This window comes from Mus pahari, chromosome 2 (assembly GCF_900095145.1).
Source record: "Mus pahari chromosome 2, PAHARI_EIJ_v1.1, whole genome shotgun sequence".
In the NCBI taxonomy this organism is placed as follows: domain Eukaryota; kingdom Metazoa; phylum Chordata; class Mammalia; order Rodentia; family Muridae; genus Mus; species Mus pahari.
In genome coordinates this window covers 157,803,234-157,819,172 of record NC_034591.1, presented here as the reverse complement: position 1 = coordinate 157,819,172, position 15,939 = coordinate 157,803,234, and the positions used below count along the sequence as shown (strand labels likewise).

Sequence of the window (15,939 nt, the reverse complement as noted above, 5' to 3'; positions counted from 1 at the left end):
GGAAAAGAAAGTGCCTAGAGTAAGTAGAAGTGAAAGTATAATCAATAACTTCAAAAATAAGTAATCCTGGGTCCAATGAGACGGTTCAGTGGTTAGAGCACTGCCTGCTCTTGTGGAGAACTCCGGACTCCGTTCCCAGCCTCCACTCCAGGCAGCTCACAGCCAGCCATCCGTGGCTGCAATTCAAATGCCCTCGTCTGGCCTCCGTGGGCACCAGGCATCAACATGGTACACTGATAGATACATGTAGACAAAACACATAAAGTAAAAATAAGCAAATAAATCTTTTTTAATAAATAAATAATATAGGTCTCATATGTCCAGGTGGCCGGTTGAACAGAGCACGCCAAGTTGGGGACCACGGTCCTGCCCCGAGGAGAGTTCCAGGTCCTCTCATCCCCCTGACTGTCCTGCGGTGACTAGAGATAATTTCTGCACCCACCCTCACCACTCAAACAGACCAACTCTCCCCTCTAAGACCGGGGAACCTACGGAGACTGACTCACAATAAAACCCCGCTCGGCCCCCCTTCCGCCCTCCACTTTAATTTGCTACAGAGGGAGAGTTATCTAAAAGTTCTCATCTCATCCAAATGCAGATAAATGTGGCCTGCTTTGAGCATACAGTACCCACGCCAGCTAAGAGGTCTGCACCACTGTACAATTGTCAAGGAAAAAAAAAAAAGTTAATGCTTCTAATTCAAGGACAAAAATAAAATCGCTCTGAAATAAAGTTTAGCATTTCTTTTTTTTTTTTTTGGCATTTAAAATATCCTTCTATTTGTGCTCTTCTAACTGAGCATATGACTTGCAAAGTGAAGTAGCCATAAATCAGGATGCTGTAACACCCTCCTCACAGACATTTGTCAGGAAAAAAAATAATTAGCTTGCTGGCTAACGGAACACTAATACAGCAGTTCGGTCCATTCCATTTGGTCTTTTTTCAACAACTTCAAAGAGCTCCCAGGAACTAGACAAAGAAGATGGGAATGCTCATGATCCTACCCCAGGCCTGATGGAGAGTATTTCTTGATGCTGATAAAACTCTTGGACCAGATCCTTAATTCTGAACCTTCTGAATCTTGTCCATCAGTGTGGCAGACTTGTTCCTGTTGCTGCAAGGAACGAGTTTCCAACTTGGCCTGGGGGATGCATGCGGGTTAGAAACAATATTGTCATTGGCCTAGGTTAGTGGAAAGTCAGACAACTGTTATGTTCTGGAGTTTGAGCTAATAATGCCCTCTGTTTTCCATTTTGGCTCCCATCAACACAATTACCAGATGGCCAAGAAGCCACTAGAACAGAAGTGAACACCCAATACAGCAGAGCAATCCAGGAAACACTCACGGTGTCCAGTGGTTGGAAATAGCAACCTGAATGCTCAAAGATGAGAGAGGAGAGAATAACACCCGCTCGCCTCGGACCTTTCACCAAACACACGGTCTATTTAGAACAGTAACTTCACCCAGATTCACCACTCCTGGAGAAGGCCACTCATCCCTTCAAAAGCCAAGCCCTTGTAGATCACGGTCCACTGGAAGACTTAAAAGGTCCTTCCTGGGTCTTCCCAAGATTTATAGGCAATGAGTCGAAGGTGGAGGACAGACCTCTACAGTCTTTAAAAAAAAATCTTCCCAGAGCCAGTGAGATGACTCAGCAGGTAAAGAGACTTGCCACCAAAACTGTGAACCCAGAGTTCACAAGGTTGGAGAGAACAGAGCCACAAGGAATCCTCTGTCTGCTACATGTACATTGACTGCACTGAGGCAGGGGCATGCACCTCGGCCACACAAATTAACTAGCTACTTTGTTAATAATAAGCAAACAGATATTTTTTTAAAAAAAATCTTTCCACTTGATTCTGACAATCATAGAATTCTGAATCTACTTGCAAAGGGAAATTTCAAATGCCATACCAAATGCAGAAGAACTCAGTTGGGTAGTTCTTCAGTTCCCACTTCCTCCTACACTGGGCAGAGCCCCAGGGCTTCTCCTGCCTCTGCCTCCTCAGAGCTGGGGCTGTGAAAACACACGTCACCACACTTGCCTTTTTTATGTGGGTTCTGGGAAACCAAACTTGGGCTCTTGTGCTTGAAATGGCTGAAATTGGAGCTACGTGAAGGTCGACTTCCATCAGAGGTTGGAAGTGGGGCCTGCGTTCGGCTGGCTCTGATACTGACATCTGGGCAGACTGGAGGGTCTCCTTGGCCAAGGCACAATTGCTCCTGCAGTAATTAGATCTGAAGTCAGATCGGCTGTTTGGATGAACAGCAGCCATCAGCACAAGGTAACACTCACCCAGGGCAAGCTCAGAAGAGCAAACAGACAACTGAGTGACTTCCACCGGGTTGGATTTCACAGAATTTAAAGACTCTGAGACTACTGACCATAAAAAACATTACAATCATAAGAATACCAAAAGGGGGTTGCAAATGAAAGCCAATACTTGGAAACATAAACCAAAATTCTTATTATTTATACTTTACTAGAAAAGAAATAGGGGATAAGAGGAGGGCACAAATCTTCCATGGAAAACTGGAAAGCAAAATCCAGAGAATGAGTTACAGCAAGGATTCTAAGTATCAACAGCTTCTATAGCAATGGCAATAATAACTAGTAATTAGTCTTAGCTCTCCATGCCTGTTATATGAGCATCACTGAAGACTGTAGCAGATTACATTGTTGTCTTTAGGTCTGATTGTTCTTGAGTCTAGAGGACAGGATCTCAGCCTGTTGTCCAGATTGGCCTGGCACTGATTCTTCAGTGTGTAGTAGAGGCTGGCTTCAAACTCACAGCCACCCTCCCATTTCAGTCTTTGGAAGACTGACACAAAGATGAGAGGCAGACGTGAGGTGACACGCCTGGCTCACGTAAGCTGCACTGCACAGCTGATACATCTTCTTCAGCTTGCTGACCTTGGGCCTGATCACGTGACTCCTGAAGCCTAATGGAATGAGACCCAGGGGAAGTGCCAACGCTGTCCTATGATCTGGTTCCTTTCCTTTTGTTTTTTTTTTTACAAATTTGTAAGCTGTGTCATTTGACTAAAGGCCACTGAAGCTTGGCACCAAGGCTAACAAACCAACGGGTATCCTAAAGCAGGTTTGTCCCCAGAAACATGCAGCCCTGGGAGGGTGGAGACTTAGCGCCCCAGGCAAGTCCCTGAGCTTCAGCAACAGCTGATGAGGACGTGGGCCAAAGATGCAGACAGATTTCCTATGCTTCATTGAGACTGAAATACATTTCCAAATATTCCATTGTCCTTACGGTACCTTTTGGTCTCAATTTAGATACCTCAGCTCCTACTATTGTCGCTGCTACAAATTAGACATTTATTTTGAAAAAAAAATAGTTCTAAAAAGAAATCACAAAAATTCTGAATGACTAAAAGAACTAAAAATATACAAAACATGCATGCACACCTCCCCACAGAGCACATGTATGCATACATACATACAGTTGCATACACACACAGTCACATACTCACAGTCTCTCCCTCTCCCTCTCCCTCTCCTCCCACCGCCCTCTTTCTTTCTCTCTCTCTCTCTCTCTCTCTCTCTCTCTCTCTCTCTCTCTCTCTCTCTCTCACACACACACACACACACAGAAACACACCATTTTGGCGTTTACTGTCTAAAATAATCCAATAACCAAATGGAAACTATGGGCTGACTCAAATAATAATATGTCAGCTGCTGGGTGTGCGAAGTCATCAGGGCTGACATTGACTTGTGTCACAATGAACTATCAACTCCTACAATTAGAAACATATTTAAAGAAGACAGCCTTGGCCTTGCTCAGCCCCTGTTTACTGGGTGCTTACCCCGTATCAGTGTGGGGAACTGTGGCTGAATGCAAAGCTATGAGCGAGGCTATTCCCATCCTTAAGCTCCTCGGGGCTCAGTGTTTCAAACCACAAATAAATATCCAGAAGAGCAGAAAGTCAGAATCTGCTTCAAAGTAAACGTCATGTTTGCTAATGAAAGACCTATGGCTTCCTCAAAATACAACCAGCAGCACACATCGACTAAGGGAGCCTTTTCCAAAGGGCTTATTTTAAAAGCTAGAAACAAGAGTTTGAGAAATGTCTGATGTCACGACATATCTAGAAGATAACAGAACCAGTAAAATAGGAGCAAAAGAAACCGAACAGACCGGGAGATGACTGAGCAGGAGAAGTGCATGTGTGAGAACCAGACTTCCAAAGTCGCAGACCTCCAGTCACTCAGCACTCAGGAGGCAGAGACTGGACCCTGGCCAGAGAAGCTGGCGTTTTAACTGGACTAGGGCATTGGCAAGCTCTGGATTCAAGTGAGAGAGACCTTGCCCCAAAACATAAGGCAGAAAGCACCTACGGAAGACAGCCAGCCCACCATCAACCTCTGACCTCCAAATGTATGCACCCATACATGTAAACACGCATGTGCACACACACACACACACACACACACACATACACACACGTACACTCAAAGTAAAAAATAAGAGGTTAAAAACATGACCCAGCAGTCAGTTAAGAGCACAGGCTGCTCTTGCAGGAAACTCAGGCTCAGTTCCCAGCACCCACGTGGCTGCTCACAGCCATCTGTAACTCTAGCTCCAGGGACCTGATGTGCTCCTACGCCTTCATGAGCACGCATGCTTAAGGTGTACATACATNCATGGAGATACATNGTGTACATACATNCATGGAGATACATNGTGTACATACATNCATGGAGATACATGGTNTACATACATGCATGGAGATACATNGTGTACATACATGCATGGAGATACATGGTGTACATACATACATGGAGATACATGGTATACATACATACATGGAGATGTTCCTATACATAAAATAAAAATACATGTCCTTTGAAGTAATACGTAAATAAATCTAACAAATGCTTTGAAGATCTCTATCAAGAAAAATGTAAGTTAGACAAGCAATGTTTATCACAGCCATTGATTATATCAACCTGTATCTATTAGAGCAATCATTATTCCTAAATTCAAGTGAACTTTAATTGCAGCCCAAAAAGGGTTTCCTGGGAAACCAAAGGCTAATTTTCCAGAAACATGTGTAGATAGATGAACGAATAGACAGTTGTATGGCAGAGCAGAGCAGTGAAAGTACGGAGCTCAGGGTTGTCTGCCCACCGTACAGAATCTTTAAAACTCTCTTCACTGTCACATTTTTCAGTTGGCCATAATAGAAACCAAGGGGGAATCTTATTGAAAGAAAAGCAAGGCAGACAGTGTGCATCACAGGAAGAAACGTGCAACACTGTAATAATTAAGAAGGTGTACTAAGGGGCTGGTGAGATGGCTCAGTGGGTAAGAGTACCTGACTGCTCTTCCGAAGGTCCGGAGTTCAAATCCCAGCAACCACATGGTGGCTCATAACCATCCATAACAAGATCTGACTCACACTTATGGAGTGTCTGAAGACAGCTACAGTGTACTTACATATAATAAATAAATAAATCTTTAAATAAAAAAAAAGAGAGAGAAGGTGTACTAAGAACATGGAGCAATAGACATCTGGAAAACCGGGTTTATGTCTGGTCTAACATCATAGATCAAAGGGGAAAGGACAGGTTTTCAAAAGTATATGAGGAAAAATTGGGTTTTTTTGGAAATATGGTTTCTCTGTGTAGCCCTGGCTGTCCTAGAACTCACTCTGTAGACCAGGCTGGCCTCGAACTCAATCCACCTGCCTTGTTATCCATGTTGAAAAGCATAAAATATCAAAGCCAAAATGTTCAAATGTAACTGATAGATATCAGGAAAATTCGTACTAAAAAAACTACATGGAAATTCCACGTCACCCCAGTAAGATGCCTATCATCAAAGCCAACAGGGCTGAAGGTGTATCTTACTATGCACAAGGCCCTAAATTCAATCCCCATGACTGGGGAGGAGTGGGGAATGGTTGGGAGGGAGCCTTAACCATCTTTACAAAGTTGTAAGATTTCTTAATATGACACAAAAAAAGCATAAACCCTAAAGTAAAAGTCGTCATTATTACACTAAAATAAAGCACTGCTCTGCATCCCAAAAAAGGTATCATCCAATGAGTAAAATAGTATCCCACTCAGGAAGGAGCTGTTTCCAACACAGAGAACCAAGAAAAGATGAAACCTATAGTTTACAAAATTTGCTTATAAATTCCTGACCCCCCCCCAAAAAAAATCCAACCTTATAGAAAAAAAAATGAGCATGAGACACATGGGGGTATCTCTCAGAAAATGAAGCACACATAGGATTCATCTATACCCATAAATTAGAGGTAAAATGCAAATTAAAACCACAGCAGGATTCCATTCCATACAGACCAGAAAGGAAAACACTCACAATCCTGACAGTGCTGTGTTCCGGCAGCAGTGAAAAGCACAGGAATTTTCAGACGGTAGAAGCCTCATTTGGTAGTCGGTTTAGAAAGCAGCACAGAGCTGCAAGTGGAAGAATCAGGCACATCCTTTGTAAGCCCATGCGATGGCTAGTAGTAACTATCAACGTGAGGAAGTCTGAGATACATGAGAGACGAACCTCTGAACACATCTGGGAATCTCTTCTCTGTTTCACTTGCATGGGTACTTTGCCTGATGTACGTCTATGCACTGTGTACAAATCCAACAGAGGTCAGAAAGTTCCAGGCCCTCTGGAACTGGAGTTACAGAAGATTGTAAGCTGCCATGTGGGTCCTGGGAACAAAACTTCTGCGAAAGCAAGAAGTGCTTTTAGCCGATGAACCATCTCTCCAGCCCTATGTGAGGGATGATTTTCATCACATTAGCTGCCGTGGGAGGAAGAAACCTTAACTGGATGTGACCGCTTCCTGGGCAGGGCATCCCTGACTGAAATGTAGAAAGCAAGCTGAGCGCTCGCTTGCATTTATCCCTCCGCTTCCTGAGTGTGGGTGCTGTGTGACCGACCGGGCTTCAGGCTCCTCCTGCCTTGGCTTCTCCACCACGAGATGCAGTACCTCGGACTGTGACTAAAGTAGGCCTTTTCTCCCTTAAGTTGCTTCTGTCGAGACACTTCACTGTAGCCAAAGGAAAAGTAACCAAGACATGCAGCAAGCCCATCCCCTAAGCATACATCCTAGAGAAAAACAACTGTATGCTCATAAACTTCACAGCAGTGTTCCTTGAACCAATAGAATCCTAACTTCAAGGGCTGGAGAGATGATGTGTCCATTAAGAGCACTGACTGCTCTTGCAGAGGACCTGGGCCCAGTTCTCAGCACCACACAGAGGCTCAAAACCACCTGTAACTGCAGTTCCAGGATCCAACACACTCTTCTGTCCTCCGTGCCAATGCCTGTGTGGTACACACACACACACACACACACACACACACATGCGTGCACACACATACATAAACATACAATAAAAATAAATAAATCATTTTTAAAGTTCAATTCTGAGCTTTCAAAATAACTAAAAAACAGTTGACTTTTCATATACACACATCCCTTAACAAAGAATGTTTGGAGACTGTGTTGTTGGGTAAATTGTCCATTGTGCATATTATCATAATGTGTAATTTTACAAACAAATGTCAGGGCCTGCTGCACACCCAGGCTGAATGTTGTAAATATAGCCTGACATAACATATAATATAAAGCCGTTGCTCCACAGGAAGAAATAATGTGAAATTAAATCAAGAACAAGAGAAAGTGCAATCAAGAGAAAAGGACTGGCTAAGAGAGCGTTACATGGTGTGCCACTTCCATGATTCTAACTGGTGCTCCAATCTTTTCTTCTTTTAAGTTGATGTGGTTTTCATTTCTAAAGATTTTTTTTAAAAAAATAATTCAAGTGTGTATGCATTTGTGCATGTGCGTATGTGCATGTGTGTATGTATGTGCATGCAGTGTCTGTGGAGAGCAGAAGAGGGCACTCGTTTCCCTAGAGCTGAAGTTACAGGCAGTGGTGAGACATTTGATGTGTGTGCTTATGTCTGCAAGAACAGTATACAATCTTCGCTGCTGAGTCATCTCTCCAGCCTTTTCTAAATTTCTTGCCATCAGAGGTAAATGCTAGAGTAATGGGGAAAAGTGGAGCCGCGTATGCAGATGAGGCAGTGACTGGTGTTTAGATAGTGTCTTAGGCAGTCCTCCTGGGTACAAGCTCTGCTCTAGGACAGGACTCACAAAACAGTGCAGTGGCAGTGCCACTAGGCCACAGGAACTTCTCAGCTTCGTCATAATTTGCCAGACCAGAGAGGACAAGATGGAACAGCCATTAAAGGTATCTACTCCTGTGACCTGTGGACTGGGTTCAGTCCCCAAGTTCCTCATGGTAGGAGAAAGATGACTTTAGAGAATTACCCTCTGACCTCCACACACATGATGTAGCATGTGCAAACTCACGCTCATATACACATAAATAAATATACATACTGTACTGACTAGTTTTGTGTCAACTTGACACAGCTGGAGTTCTTACAGAGAAGGGAGCTTTAGTTGGGGAAATGCCCCCATGAGATCCAGCTGTGGGGCATTTTCTCAGTTAGTGATCAAGGGGGAGAGGCCCCTTGTGGGTGGGACCATCTCTGGGCTGGTAGTCTTGGATTCTATAAGAGAGCAGGCTGAGCAAGCCAGGGAGGCAAGCCAGTAAAGAACATCCTTCCATGGCTTCTGCATCAGCTCCTGCTTTCTGACCTGCTTGAGTTCCAGTCCTGCATCCTTTGGTGATCAACAGCAGTATGGAAATGTAAGCCGAATAAACCCTTTCCTCCTCAACTTGCTTCTTGGTCATGATGTTTGTGCAGGAATAGAAACCCTGACTAAGACACATACATTTTAAAAAATAATGCTATGGGCTGGAGAGACGGCTTAGTCGGTAAGAGTTCAGTTTCTAGCACTATAACCAGCAACTCACAAAAGTCTGTAACTTCAGCCCCAGGGGACCCAGTGACAGAACCCGGGCCTCTGTGAGGACCCGCAAGCATACAAATAAATAATAAAATTAAATACTTTCAATTAAAATAACAACAACAACAATAATAATAATAATAATAATAATAATAATAATAATAATAAAATGGCTGGCCACAATTATGCATGAAGACCACTCTCAACTGAAGTTTTGTGTTATCTGTGAAAAGCAAATCCTATAAAGTAAGCCGGGCAGTGGTGGCACACTCCTTTAATCCCAGCACTTGGAAGGAAGAGACAAGCGGATTTCTGGGTTCAAAGCCAGCCTGGTCTACAAAGTGAGTTCCAGGACAGCCAGGACTACACAGAGAAACCCTGTCTCAAAAACAAAAACAAATTCCTATAAAGTGTGAAAATGCATGAGGTATGAGCCCATGGATCTGAAGAGATGTCATACCGAGCCAACAATAAACTAGGGCACCAAAATACAGGTTCTAAGCACGTGCAAAATGTTCCAAACTGATTAAATTAAACAATACACAATTGGGATACACAGGAACTAAAGACAAGCAAGATCCTATTAACTCAAAGTTTATGGAGCATAAGGATAAAACTAAACTGTGAAGCAAACAGACAATGAGCTATACAACAATTGGTGATAATGGTATTTTTAATTGGGTGTGTGGCTAACTGTTCATTTTAGGAGCATCTTATGTAAACATATACTATCTGTATGTGACTTTCATCTTTTAAAAAAGAAAACAGTTTCAGGAGGATGCTAAAAAGAGGACAGAAATAAAAATATAAAGTTTGGATAAACCTCTCAGTCTGCCCGCACTAGGACTTGAGTTTGGATTCTTCGGGTGTGTCACATAAAAGCCAGACGCCACAGTGCGCCCTGTAATCCCAGCTGTGGGAAGGAAGGCAGACAGAGGCAGGAGAAACCTCAGACGCTCCGTGTCCAGCTAGAAGGCTTTGTCTCACACCAAGTGGAAGAAGGAGAGGACAGACACCCAAGGTTGACCTCTGACTGACACACATACCCCTGCTAAGAACATGTGTGCACAGGGATCACAAGTTCGTTGAAGCCTCCGGGGGTGTTGCTCGGAGACTCACAAAGCACAGGGAACTTCAGGGCCGACCGGCGCTTTCTTTATCAAAGGTGTCGTTATATCTTTCTGACCTAGGAAACAGAACAAAGGGGTAGAAAGTATGAGCACTGCTGGTGTCACGGAGGGTAGTGCTGACCTCAGGGAGAGCAGTGCTGACGTCACGGTGGGCGGTGCTGATGGCACAGAGGGCAGGCTGGACAGTAACTAAAGACGGGTGTATCTTCAGCACGATGTTAAGTCGCTCCTTAGTGCTCTGTTTTTCTGAGGAGATTAAAACTTAGCAGTGTGAAAAATCAATGTGTTTCCAAGTTTAAGCAAAAGCAGCGAATGACCGTGTCTTATAGGTCCCCATCCCTTCCTTCCCTTTTCCTTCCCTTTTCCTTCCCTTCTACTTCCTGCCTCCTTTGTTTCCTTTCTCTCTCACTGTTCATATTGTTCATTTACCAAGCATAACAAATTAAATAAATTAAAATAAAATTAGCAGCCCCCAACTAAAGCAAATCCCTTTTCCACTGTTTCTGTGGGGCAGGGACCCAGGAGCAGATGGCCCGGGCTCTATGTTCAGGCTTTTGCAGGGCAAGGGTAAGGGCGTAGACTCTTTCCCAAGCTCCTTCACTTCACTGGCTGGCAGAGGTTAGCCTCATGGCTGTAGAACTACCAGGCTCTTCCTGGGGCTTGCTAAGGGTCACACTGTCAGTCCCTAGAGACTAAGGTCAGGGCTTAGCTGCACAAGCCGCTTCTAACTGCAAGGTCTTCCCCGCCCTCTGAGGCTCCCTCTGCTGTTTCCATTTTCCTTCAGATGGTGTAAGCCTTACAGCCAGGTCAGGCCCTCTTTGGATAATCTCCCTTTAGATGAACACAAATCAACTGACCTGGGGCCTTTGTGACAGCCAGAAACCACATGACTCAACATGCTTGATGAACCCAGTTGACAGGAGGACAGAGTGGGAGAGAGCTGGAAAGACAAAGGCCATCCTGTAGGATGGACTCTAAGACACATATGGAGTGCCTTTATCCCCTTAACAGAAACCATTGAAGGATTGCAAAGGATCCTCTTTTTTTTTTTTTTTTTTTTTTAAGGAAAATGTTGGGCTCAAAAGAACTGAGTCTGAATTTTAGAAAGATGGCAAAGGGAACACAGTAAGAAAAAAGAGAAGTCACACACTCAAAAATCTGAATAAAATAGCCCACAGACTACTGTGGCATGTTCTCAGAAACCTTTTAACTTGAAAACTTATTACTGAACATCTATTGTAAGCCCAGAAAAAAATTATAAAAAAAATAATCTAAAACTTCACTTCAGTCAACCATGACATACACATGGGACTTCTCTCTTCCTGGTTTCATTTTGTTTCTGTTGAGACATGGGGTCTCATGTAGCCCAGGCCAGCCTTGAACTCACTAGGTTGAACTCCTAATTCCCCCTGACTCTACCTCCCAAACGGTGGGGTTACAGTTGTGTGCTTTGACACCCAGCTACACACAGGCAAAATAGTTAAGACACAGCAGGAATCAAAATGCAAAACAGGCTGAACTTCAGGGGAAAGCCAAGCCGTGCCTTCAAACTGTGGCCTCCCATTAGGACAGAATGCCAGAGCATCCTTTCTCTAAAACCCACAGGACGTGATTGACTTGTGTCTGTGGGGCTGTTGTTCGGGAGAACTAATGTCCTGTTATTATACACAGAACCAGGGAGGTCACAACTTCGAGTGACTCGCACACTTCTGCCTTACCCAGAAAGGTTCCTCGATAAAAGCTGAGAGGGAACAAGGTTAGAGATCAATTTCTCTCTAGTTGGGGCATCCGATTACTCCGATTACTGCTCATTTGATTCGTCAAAGGGCTTCGGGGTGACTGGAGCAGCCCACACGTATAATAAATTGCTACCTTCATCTCTTGACTGACTTGTAAATCTTGAACCTTTTCTGGGACTAACCACTTGCTAAATTCATTTATCAAAATTAAAACTAGGTTTTTCAGAATACTGCCTTACAAATCCCAAGGAACTCCGGAAGATTAACCTTTCGAAGATCCTGTTAGGCCAAACACCAGTGGGTGACAGCAACTGCCGTGATTAACGGCCGGTACCTAAGGTCTGGGGAGGATGCTGTCAGACACTTCCCCTACACGGTGGCGTAAGTCGGCCTCTGATCAAAGGATGAAAACACATTCCCCGTGATCTCTGTACAGATGGGACATTCCCAGGGAGCGGTGAGGGCATCCCGTGGGAATCCTTTTTCCCATGGAAGTGTGTCAGAGCTCTTCTGTGGTGAGACAGAATTCATAGCCTTGGCTCTTTGTTGTGGTACGTACAGTACATGTATGTGTCACCATCCGTGCTGCAGGTGCGTGTGCACAGAGGCCATCAACTCAGAGTCTTTAGAGCCTTTCACTGAACCTTCAGCTCACTGATTTAATTAGGTTGGCTGGACAGTAAGCTCCCGGGACCCACCTGTCTCTGCCTCCACAGCCCTGGCGTTACACGCACATGCTGCCGTGCTCTGCCTTTTATGGGAGTGCTCATGATTCGAACTCAGGTCCTTGTAAAGCATGCACTTTACAGGCTGAGCCATCTTCCTCGTCCCTGTTTTATATTTTTAAAAAGCATTGCTAAGCAGAATAAAACCTGAAACCCAGAAGACATCGGTCATGGCTCTTCTGTGGTGCTCTTCTGGCTGGGAAAGAGAGGGACTTTGGTCAGTGTTTGCATCCCAAGGCCCCTGCACCGTCTTCATGGCACCGCTTCTAGATGCCCATTGGCGAAGCGCGCTGTCCTGCCTCCTCTCTCCCCTCTCTATTTATAGCCTCTGGTGCTATCTTAGGGCCTCTGAGGCATTTCATCCAAATAGCCACTTTCACACAGAATGTTCCAGCGCCTCCCCAGCGCAACCCTTGACATTTTCCCGTCCCTTCCTGGGAGATGCATGCTGTGAACCCGTTCCTTCATGTGTCGGAAACAGCAGCTGGGTGAGATAATGGTCCCCTTGGATCTTCTGCCCCGCTCCAAAACAAATTGTTCTTGGGCTCAGAGCAGGTGTAGTGATATTCTCAGCAAAGCGCCACCTCGACTCACTACCCACTCAGAGGCGCAGGTTAGACCCAGATGGAGGAATAAAACAGCATGCACCCTATCAGGGTGCTCCGGATCCCTTCATTACACTTTGTGAAGCTGTCCCTTCAAATTCTTCAAGCTGACGGAGGATCGGCTTCATCCTCTGGGATACTAGCCTATGATATGACCACTAACTGACGGTCATAACCGAGGGCCGTACAGATCCCGTCAGTCTTACCTGCCTCTAGTAAAGGTTGTGTCTCTACCAGATTACTACGTGAAGTGATTAGTTCCCCTACTTATGTCAATAGTTACAACTGCGAGATGCACTCGGTTACTGGTATTCATTGAAACCTGACAAACTGAGACTCTGGAAGGGTAACTTGCCTCAAACCAGTGAGTAACGAGGTCGTAAGTTATGCCCTGGTCTCCCAGAGGCTGGGCTGGGCTCCTTCGGAGACCTCCTTTTCCTGCGCCACCAGTGAAGGCCTGGATGAGTCCCAGGTGGCCACATCTGGGCTTCAGTTCCAAGTCAGAGATATTAAAAGCCCTTGCAGAGCTAGTAGCTGAGTGGTAGTCCCACACAGGAGTTGTGGGGCTAAGAGGGCAAGAGGATGGAAGAAAGTGTCACCGGAGTAGGGGCACCAAAAGTGACTCTCATGGACAGCCATGTACTGAAATGCAGTGGGAAGGGGACTTGCAAACAGCTGGGAGGTGGCTCGATAACCAAAACACTTGCTGCACAGCCTGGGGGCCCAAGTTCAAATCCTCAGTGCCCACGTGGAGTGGAGTCCGATGTAGTGGTGGTGCTTCTCAGTAACGGGAGGTGAGGACAGAGAGTAATCCAGAGCCGAAGGCCAGCTATAGCCTGATGATGTGTGCCGCAGTGAACAAGAGAGTTTACCTCAAGTTAGGTGGACAGAAATAACTAATCCTCAAGGCTGTCTGTCCTCTGACCGCCTGTGCTTTGAGACATATATACCTGTGCTCACACACATCATACATGTATACAGAACGAATGGGTCAATCAAGGAGGAGACAGGGAAGGGCATGTGTGAGAAAGGCCAGGAATTTGGCGTACTAGCAATCCAGGCTGAGAGGGGAAGGGAGGGGAGGGGAGAGTAACGAGGCAGAAAGGGTTAAAGGCTCAGAAGTCTAGGTGTCATTGTTGATATAAGAGAGGCCATTGCTTTTGCACTGTGCAGTGAAAGCTGACTTCTGCTGGGCTTTTAGGAATACTAGCCATGTGGAAGTGTGAGTGGCAGACAGGAGCAGAACACGCAGAACACGGCAGAAGCGCCTGCTTGGAGACCAGAAGAAGTGGGACAGTTTACAGGGAGGTCCTAATCTGAGCCAACAACAGAGCAAGGGGGACACCAAGCCAACATGATAAACAGCAAGTGGTCCCCCAAGTCCTTCGTATTAGCTGTTGGCAGCTGCGGCCGACATTCCTGAGAGAAAGCTTCCACAGCCTCAAGCCTCAGGTCGGGCTGCAGGGTTCCTTCCAGAGCCTTCAGCAGCCTTAGCAGGAAGCAGAGAAAAAAGGGGGGACCGGAAACAGGGCCAGCCCCAGTGACGCACTTCCTCCCACAGGACCAGATCCAAAAATGTGCTGCTAGAAAGGAAGCATTCAACAAGGGGAGCCAACGGGGAGCACCAAATCACTTTGTAATTTATTTACCGTCACCATAACAGAAGCGCCATGAGGGTACGGCTTTGGTTTTGTTTTCTGAGACAGTATTTTGTGGTGTAACCAGGCTGGCCTGGACCTCTTGGGCTTCCTGGAACATCCCCTAGTGTGACCAAGCATCCATCGATGTGTGCACCACCTCCCGGGACGCGGCCCCACAGAACCGATGGAGCAAACCTCGGAGATCAGAGCGCAGGCCGCCTGAGGGACCAGCTAATATGTCTAACTTAGATACACAAAGGCAAAGGGGTTCTGAAGCGTCGGCCGGATTCTAGAGAGACTGGCATGAGATTGGGGTCTGAGGAGCAGGGGGAGGCACTGGAAACAAGGAAAAGTAAGATGCGTTAGAATGTCTGACGTTCTGATCTGCAGTGGCCGTCGGCTTCACACGGAGTCTGATGATGGGACTCGCTGTAAACAGGTATAGGAGTGGGTTGTTGTTTTTCCTGGATTGTTCAGAAACCCAGCAACAGGAACAAAGAAAGCAAGTGCTTAGTTTCGTCTTAAACTTTATTTAGAAAATTACCAAATGTTTCGCTACCCGTTTTAAGAGTTGACAGCAATCAGAAAAAAAAAAAAAAAAAAAAAAATCTAGACTATGAAAAACTACAGAAAAATAACTTAGTTCTCTCAACAAATAAACTGCAAAGACAGACAGACGAGGGAGGGGAGAGGGGAGAAAGCGGGGACAGGGACTGAACAAGNTCTACTGAGTCAAAGTCCCAGCACAGTGGGGAGGTGGTGGGCACGAAGTTCCACCCCTAGCCAAGGAGCTATAGTTTGAGGAAAGGGAGCTTTAGCCTTCTTAACTGTGTGGCCCCTGGCAGATTGGTCACACTCCAGTGGGTGACCACACACCCAAGAGTATGTAGGCAGTAGCAATTGTACTCAACAGATTAAAAGAAAAAAAATAAGGATGCAAAACTGGGGCATCCAGGAGGAATTGGGGAGGGAGGTGAACCAAGTACAAAGTATAAAATTCTCAAAGCATTATTAAAAATATTTTTAAATAATGCCTAAAAATAATTTTTAAAAGGGAGTTGGTGTGATCATAGCACACATCTGTAACCCCAGTCAGTACTCAGGAGGCTGAGTCNGGAGGGTCGTTATGAGTCTGAGGCCAGCTGGGCTATGTAGCGAAGCCTTGTTTCACAAATAATAATAATAACAATAACAATGATAATAGTAATAATAAAGAAAATTGACCAAT

General features: G+C 45.2%; 1 protein-coding gene and 1 long non-coding RNA gene across 2 annotated transcripts in view; one reads left to right on the top strand and one right to left on the bottom strand.

Moving 5' to 3' along the window:
• Window positions 1-758: 758 nt before the first annotated feature.
• Etnk1 (ethanolamine kinase 1) overlaps window positions 759-15,939 on the bottom strand; it is a 69,650-nt gene continuing 54,469 nt past the window's right edge. The window contains exon 7 of the mRNA XM_021190078.2: window positions 759-2,224. Within this exon, the coding sequence (XP_021045737.1) occupies window positions 1,964-2,224 (261 nt within the window). The 3' untranslated portion in view covers window positions 759-1,963. The remainder of the gene's footprint in view (window positions 2,225-15,939) is intronic.
• Window positions 14,615-15,939, top strand: part of LOC110316015 — a 19,288-nt gene continuing 17,963 nt past the window's right edge. Inside the window, exons 1-2 of the long non-coding RNA XR_002380242.1 lie at window positions 14,615-14,747; window positions 15,102-15,150. This is a non-coding gene — a long non-coding RNA (uncharacterized LOC110316015). The remainder of the gene's footprint in view (window positions 14,748-15,101; window positions 15,151-15,939) is intronic.